The 8,707-nt window shown below is 39.2% G+C and overlaps 1 protein-coding gene across 1 annotated transcript; it reads left to right on the top strand.

The window, feature by feature from the left end:
* Positions 1-3,668: 3,668 nt before the first annotated feature.
* LOC139765044 (uncharacterized) lies at positions 3,669-7,852 on the top strand. The gene is made up of 3 exons (XM_071692126.1): positions 3,669-4,113; positions 5,334-5,602; positions 6,623-7,852. The coding sequence occupies exons 1-3, from the start codon at positions 4,110-4,112 to the stop codon at positions 7,127-7,129; spliced, it is 780 nt and encodes a 259-aa protein (XP_071548227.1). The 5' UTR covers positions 3,669-4,109; the 3' UTR covers positions 7,130-7,852.
* The last annotated feature ends 855 nt before the right edge of the window (positions 7,853-8,707 follow it).

The raw sequence follows: 8,707 nt of genomic DNA, 5'->3' as shown, positions 1-8,707 counted from the left end.
AACTGCCCAGTTTTCTATCAGTGAAGCTATGTGGTACATCAAGCACTGTATTACTGTAACTATACATCACTTCATGTTCAGTGAAGTCCATAATGTATAAATCTTATCATTTTGTCCTATATATACATCCCTGTATACTTGCCACCCTCGCTATTTAAATGTACCTCACCAATATAGTAATCCAACGTGTGGATATATGCAGCTCACCCTAATCATAAGCTCTTGTATGTTTAGGTAACTACTAACTATCATGACCTCCCGATTTTGCAAAATATGTAATACCTGAACTATGCATCTTCATCCGAATGGTTGCCTAATATCAATAATCTGTTATCGATCTATATATCTATCTATTCATCCTATCCTGTATATCCACGAATCTACCAACAGCAAGGCTAACTATTCCATCCCTTAGTGTACCTCCCTCTCACAGTAGAATCCCTCCCAGCCCATACCATATATCCTCGCCTCTCCCACTACCATTCCATCTTGCTGTGGTCGTCTCCTTACCCTTTCTGGTTTCTTCTCCATGCGATTCCGTATGTCCCTCTTCTTCTCCTCTTCCCCTCCGCCTTCTCCCATCCCTCTAGTCCCTCCCTTCCTTACCCACTCATTCAACCAGTTCGCGACGTCCATACAATTTATGGACCCATCCATTTTCAAAATTGGCATCGACAAATACTTACAAATTCTGTAATTTAGAACAGAAGACAGGATTTCATATATATATATATATATATATATATATATATATATATATATATATATATATATATATATATATATATATATATATATATGTATATATATATATATATATATATATATATATATATATATATATATATATATATATATATATATATATATATATATATATAAGAGAGAGAGAGAGAGAGAGAGAGAGAGAGAGAGAGAGAGAGGGAAACAAACAAACAGAGATTAGACACAAAGACACATGATATAGACCACAAAATATCCATCCAAATATTGCAGGAACGTGAGCCAGCTTGTACATGTTTGTCCAGTACAATAGATTACATGAAGCTCACTTCCCTCAGACCAGCTTAGCTTCCGGATGGACACACCAGCTTATCCGACAGTTGTATTTGCTTGGAGAAATGCATGAGCATATATATATATATATATATATATATATATATATATATATATATATATATATATATATATATATATATATATATATATATATATATATATATATATATATATATATATATATTGATTAGAAAGGGTAGTGAGTGGTAGGATGAAGAAGTAAGATTATTAGTGAAAGAGAAGAGAGAGGCATTTGGACGATTTTTGCAGGGAAAAAATGCAATTGAGTGGGAGATGTATAAAAGAAAGAGACAGGAGGTCAAGAGAAAGGTGCAAGAGGTGAAAAAGAGGGCAAATGAGAGTTGGGGTGAGAGAGTATCATTAAATTTTAGGGAGAATAAAAAGATGTTCTGGAAGGACGTAAATAAAGTGCGTAAGACAAGGGAGCAAATGGGAACTTCAGTGAAGGGCGCTAATGGGGAGGTGATAACAAGTAGTGGTGATGTGAAAAGGAGATGGAGTGAGTATTTTGAAGGTTTGTTGAATGTTTGATGATAGAGTGGCAGATATAGGGTGTTTTGGTCGAGGTGGTGTGCAAAATGAGAGGGTTAGGGAAAATGATTTGGTAAACAGAGAAGAGGTAGTAAAAGCTTTGCGGAAGATGAAAGCCGGCAAGGCAGCAGGTTTGGATGGTATTGCAGTGGAATTTATTAAGAAAGGGGGTGACTGTATTGTTGACTGGTTGGTAAGGTTATTTAATGTATGTATGACTCATGGTGAGGTGCCTGAGGATTGGCGGAATGCGTGCATAGTGCCATTGTACAAAGGCAAAGGGGATAAGAGTGAGTGCTCAAATTACAGAGGTATAAGTTTGTTGAGTATTCCTGGTAAATTATATGGGAGGGTATTGATTGAGAGGATGAAGGCATGTACAGAGCATCAGATTGGGGAAGAGCAGTGTGGTTTCAGAAGTGGTAGAGGATTTGTGGATCAAGTGTTTGCTTTGAAGAATGTATGTGAGAAATACTTAGAAAAGCAAATGGATTTGTATGTAGCATTTATGGATCTGGAGAAGGCATATGATAGAGTTGATAGAGATGCTCTGTGGAAGGTATTAAGAATATATGGTGTGGGAGGCAAGTTGTTAGAAGCAGTGAAAAGTTTTTATCGAGGATGTAAGGCATGTGTACGTGTAGGAAGAGAGGAAAGTGATTGGTTCTCAGTGAATGTAGGTTTGCGGCAGGGGTGAGTGATGTCCCCATGGTTGTTTAATTTGTTTATGGATGGGGTTGTTAGGGAGGTGAATGCAAGAGTTTTGGAAAGAGGGGCAAGTATGAAGTCTGTTGTGGATGAGAGAGCTTGGGAAGTGAGTCAGTTGTTGTTCGCTGATGATACAGCGCTGGTGGCTGATTCAAGTGAGAAACTGCAGAAGCTGGTGACTGAGTTTGGTAAAGTGTGTGAAAGAAGAAGATGTTTGAGAACAATGTGTGGTGTGAGGTGGTTTGATCGAGTAAGTAACGTAAGGGTAAGAGAGATGTGTGGAAATAAAAAGAGCGTGGTTGAGAGAGCAGAAGAGGGTGTTTTGAAATGGTTTGGGCACATGGAGAGAATGAGTGAGGAAAGATTGACCAAGAGGATATATGTGTTGGAGGTGGAGGGAACGAGGAGAAGTGGGAGACCAAAATGGAGGTGGAAAGATGGAGTGAAAAAGATTTTGTGTGATCGGGGCCTGAACATGCAGGAGGGTGAAAGGAGGGCAAGGAATAGAGTGAATTGGATCGATGTGGTATACCGGGGTTGACGTGCTGTCAGTGGATTGAATCAGGACATGTGAAGCGTCTGGGGTAAACCATGGAAAGCTGTGTAGGTATGTATATTTGCGTGTGTGGACGTGTATGTATATACATGTGTATGGGGGTGGGTTGAGCCATTTCTTTCGTCTGTTTCCTTGCGCTACCTCGCAAACGCGGGAGACAGCGACAAAGCAAAAAGAAAAAAAAAAAAATATATATATATATATATATATATATATATATATATATATATATATATATGCAACTAGACCTATGAAGAAGTGTCCTCATCGTCTATTGGTGTTTTTGCATCTGTGAAGTCACATGTTTCTTGTGATTTCTACTACTATGTCTCTCTCTCTCTCTCTCTCTCTCTCTCTCTCTCTCTCTCTCTCTCTCTCTCTCTCTCTCTCTCTCTCTCTCTCTCTCTCTCTCTCTCTCTCTCTCTCTCTCTCTCTCTCTCTCTCTCTCTCTCTCTCTCTCTCTCTCTCTCTCATATATTTACCTCAGTACAATCCTCCACAAAAAAAAAAAAAAAAATCGAAAATTGATTCATGAACACCACATTACTCATCTACATTAAAAATTTGCTTTGGCCCCCCTGGAAAGGGCATGTTCTAGGGGCATGACATTGAGATGACTTGCCCGTGCACAGCATCCATATCCACGGAGATACGACCATGTCAACCTGTGCCGGTTACCACATCAGATAGTGGTATAATTGTGACCACAGAGACAGTGCCCATAGTGATAGACATCTGCAGTGTGTCAATGTGTATTTATATATACTCATGGCAAAAGCCTCATGGAGGACAGTGTTAGTGAGAGCTCCCTGTGGTGAACATAGTAACTCTGGTTTCTTCTGTTGCTATATGAGAGAACGACTGGTATCTTGTGATATCATACGACGACTGAGAACAATCTAAGGTTTTCATTGCTGGAGAAAAAGCTGCTGTTGTAAGATACCTGGTTTCTACTTTTGGAATAAGCCAGAGTAGCCCAAAGTTTGGTTTCTGTTGTGTCTTGGTTTCTGATTCCAAGTTCAGAAGAGGCTAAACACACCTCAGTGGAACCTACGCACCACGTTTTCTGGTTTCTAGGGGAACAACCACTGCAACGTGGTATCTGGTTTCAAGTGAGAAAGAGATTTACTACACCTTAGTGAAACCTGCATATCCCGGTTTCTACTTTCTAGAGAAGGCAACCCGGAACCTCCTGCATCTTGGTGTCTGGTTTCGAGCGATTACATCAAGGAATATGTGTAAGTGTTTACAAGTTTACCATGTACAGCTCTTGCACTTGAGGGCAAAAATTCTCTTTACAAAGTGTCTGTGTAATGAGAGGCACTTAGATGTTATGCTACAGACAACTTATTATGAGAAACTGCTCTATTTCACCTTTGTGTAATCAAGACAGATAAGAAAATAATGAATAGACTCCTCATCATTCATTTTTCACCAATATGACTGCAATACAATGAACAGATGATATAGTCTCCATAGAGCTTAATGGGTGAAAAAATAACTAAAAAAAAAGCACTGATTAAGAAAAAGATTTTATAATCACCAAAATCTTAGTGACAGAGAATATATATCAATTTCCATAAAGCTTAATGATAGCGAAAAATATATTCGACTCCTAAAATCCTCAGGATGGAGAAATATTAGGCTCAAAATAAGCTTCATGAAAAACAAGATATATATATATATATATATATATATATATATATATATATATATATATATATATATATATATATATATATATATATATATATATATATATATATATCATGCAAAGAAAGTTTGACCATGGCTTTGGATTTATGACATCAATTTAATCAATTATTGAGGGGTGTCAGGACATTGTAAAGCCAATTACTTATTTTGATTTCATGTAACATCAACATTATGTAAACGATCATGATAGTAAACCACCTGTGTTTATGACGTAATAATCATCACACACAGGTGTTTTTCACTAATGGTATGTGAAAACATACATATATATATACTCCAAAGTGTAATGGTGCATGTATGATTGAAAGATAAATGGGCATGTAGATGAATGATATGTAGATAGCTGGTGTGTATAAATAGAGCATATATATATATATATATATATATATATATATATATATATATATATATATATATATATATATATATATATATATATATATATATATATATATATATATATATATATATATATATCAGCGCGTTATGTAAATCACATACTTGTTTTTCATAACTTGTCAGTCTTAACGTCATTATGATGATCAAAAGTATGTAATGAAGTCCTAATGATAATCAAATTCCCATCATCACGTCATTATGACTCTCAAGTGCCCCTCCTGACGTCATCATGATCGTCGAAGAACTGTCATCATCTCATCATAATCCACCTACCGTTAAGTCCACATATAACCGTCCAGCTGTGCCCGTAATGGAAGCCTCTGTAGGTATTTCATTCCCTCAGCGTGTTCTCTAAGGCGACTGATCATCATTGCAAGCCTGGTGCTCTTCGGGTCGTGGGCGGCGTCCTGTGTGGACCGCCCAGCCCACAAGCCCATCCAGGGTACGGGCGGTGTCACCACCCTGACGGGCTGGGGCAGATGGGCGGAAACACTCGCTCACGTCACGGGTGCGTGGGTGACTGGAAGGAATTTAAGTTGTGGCAGTATGCACGACCCCGTCCTCTACGCCTATATGATCAGAGATATGATCGATGACTTTAAGGATACATATGTAAGTGATGGGTTCACCTCCTTCGTCCTTATGTACTTGAATATGTACTTGTTTACACACACACACACACAGTATACAAAAATCTAAGAAGTAATATGACAGTAGAGAATGATCAAGGTAAACTCCCCTCTCTGTACAGTACAAATAGGTAATTGTGGATATGTGATCAATTACACACACTCACACACTGCGCAACACAAGTTTAAGACTCTCTCCCTGTGTCAGGCTGAGCAAAGACATGTATGTGTGTTGCTGTCTATCATCGGTACGTTTATATAAGTATATCCAGTCTCTTGACTTATATAACCATAATTCCTGTAATTCCTTTCTTATTGCTAAGTGATCTTGTATTGTATCATTGTCAGCCCACAACTCTCAATGAAACTGTATTGGTAGATTTCTGAACAGTTACACAAGGGAAGAAAACTCGCTAGTTTATTCCACTGTATCAAAACAAAGAGAAAATCACCAAACCTCACACAATGTAATCTGATATAATCAAATTGCGAATGACGTAATCTGACCTAAATCTATCCGTTAACAGCCCAACCAAACATCCTTCACTGTAATGTTATCTTCATGAGTCTCATCTCATGTGATATAACACGACGTAAAGCAATCTCACATAACCATAAATTAACAAACTACATGTCACGAAGCCACACCATCTGTCTTTCTTTAAAAGGCTAACTTCTCTCACATTAGTCCAATGGCTTAGTGAGATATGAATCCATGTTGCTTTTCGTGGGCGTGGCTCAAAATAGGTAAGTAAGATATTCGAGCCGATCAGTGTGATGTGATCTGTGATTCTGAACTGAAAATAATCTATTGATTTTCTCATTCATTGGAATACAGTACAACAGTGATGTAGTCCTGGTGATCTCTCATGTATATATGGCGAAGAATGGTCGATAAAGTGAAGCTCAAATGATGATTATAAAATGATTAATGACGAGTTTGCATTTTCTCTTTTTGCTTTCCTTGCCAAACTACTCATTGATTATATTCTTCATCTTACAGTCACTGCAGGTGTTTGGCGTCCAGTGGGAAACGGTAGACAAAATCCTCGACCCACGTTTGGACAACAGATCTGTTGAGATCTGTGACGAGAAGGGGCAACAGTGCTTCTCTGTAGTGCCCACCTTACCACCTCCACCCCATCGCCCTCCAGCCAGCGGAGAGCAAGCTAAACACCTGCTCCTGATGGTGCTAGGATACACCCAGAGATACGGCGTCGCCTTCGATACCTTATTCTTGGATCAGTCGCTCTATGAAAACCAGTTCCTTGAGGAAATGGCCAAGCTTCACGCCATGCTTGAGGACCTGATGGACTCCATCATGACCACTGTGCACAAGTGTGGTCTCACCCCCGACCAGAGGCTCATCCGGGATCTGTCTCAGAGACTGTACAAAGGCGTGGATGCGATCTTGCGTGAGGAGAGAGGTTTCCGTGTGCTTCGACAGACATGCCTAGGTATGCAGTACATCATCGACGTATTCTCGAATTCCTCGTCGTCGAGGTCGTAGCTCCTACAGTGACGCATATCTCGTGCTTCAACTCATATACTGTCACCAACGCTGCCCAAAATCTCTTCAGAGGATCCTTAGCTCATGACCCCAGCATGGTCAAGTATACTACATCCAACGTAAGATCTCTCGACTCGATTTAATGAACCACTTCGTGGCTGTCGCACGCTATACATCCCTCATCTCGCAGCCGCCTGGGTTACACAGGAACAACAGCTTCCCACCTTACCCTGCCCCCGCTTGAAGCGCATGCTGGAGTCCCACAAGAAAGACCCTGAGTTGAATGATGATAATAATAGTAATGATAATAACAGGGAAATGGGACACTTTTCTTCTGGTAGCTCACAGCAACAGGGCGCCTCACTTTGTAACTTCCAGCACTAGGATACATAATCTCACGTATCCCAAACTCCCATGGGTTGATTTATGTATCTCAGTGGCTAGGATACAACACTTCACAAACTCCTCTCGCGTTGGCAAATCTTAGAATATGAGTGAGGCAAATTAAGCATAAGCAAATTGAGTGATTATATTTCTTGATTCCACGTCGGACTAATTACTCATTTGGATGATGAATTACATCTTTGATTTCTTTATTTTTTAGATAATTTCTGTTGTACAAAACTTGCTGATAAGCAGCTAAAGGTTTTACTCATATCATTATTGCGTATGTAGTTTTACTCGTATCATTATTGCATATGTAGATTAACAAATCAATGAATATGTTAGTATAACAGTTACCTTATTTGTCATCCTGTCATTTCTTTAGGTTTAAAACTCCCCTGATTGCTCATTCATATTTTTTCATCGAGCATTCATTCTTTTTTTTTTATTTTTGAACGTTATAGAAAGTTGACGACTCGGTGGAAAACAGTTATGTTGAAGAGAGAGAGAGAGAGAGAGAGAGAGAGAGAGAGAGAGAGAGAGAGAGAGAGAGAGAGAGAGAGAGAGAGATTCCTTGTTCGGTTAATTCCTTGGCGTTCACCTTTACTTATCAGACGCCTGTGCTGGGCCTGTTGATAACCCTTATCTCTGGCCTCCCTCACATCCCCAATGACCTGGCAACAAGTCTATAGAATGGCAAACGGATTTTACCACGATAACTGAAATCTGCCATGACAACGGGTGTCTGCCATGGCAAAAAGGGTTCTGCCATGACAACAGATATATGCCATAATAACAGAAGTCTGACATAGCAAAAAGATTATTTTATGTTAACAGAAATTTGCCTTAACAACAGAAATCTGGCATATCTTAATCTTTTCTCTCTCGACATTTTACTTACGAGAAAAGCTTACACATAGCCAGGCCTCAGCTGACTTAAGAGAGGGGTTAAGGAGAGGAAGAAATAAGAAACGAAGAGGAAAATTGTACATAGAAGTATGGAGAAAGTGAAGTCTTTGTAACGGTCAGATGTTATGTGTTAGAGAAAAAAAACATGAGAGGTGAAGTGGTCTAAAACTTCCCGGTGTTGTGAAAGAAACAAACTTCACAACGTCTCACCCTTGAGTCGCCACGGGATAGGAATCATTTGAAACAGTGGCTTGCCCAGTGTTACGTAGTCTAGCTACCGGCTGG

Source organism: Panulirus ornatus, chromosome 52 (assembly GCF_036320965.1).
Source record: "Panulirus ornatus isolate Po-2019 chromosome 52, ASM3632096v1, whole genome shotgun sequence".
In the NCBI taxonomy this organism is placed as follows: Eukaryota; Metazoa; Arthropoda; class Malacostraca; order Decapoda; family Palinuridae; genus Panulirus; species Panulirus ornatus.
The sequence above is the reverse complement of the archived record's forward strand: the minus strand, read 5'-3'. Positions and strand labels throughout refer to the sequence as shown.

Coding starts and splice junctions, on each gene's coding strand:
- LOC139765044 (XM_071692126.1), top strand. Junction 5,603..6,622: donor ATGACTTTAAGGATACATAT/GTAAGTGATGGG, acceptor TTCATCTTACAG/TCACTGCAGGTGTTTGGCGT.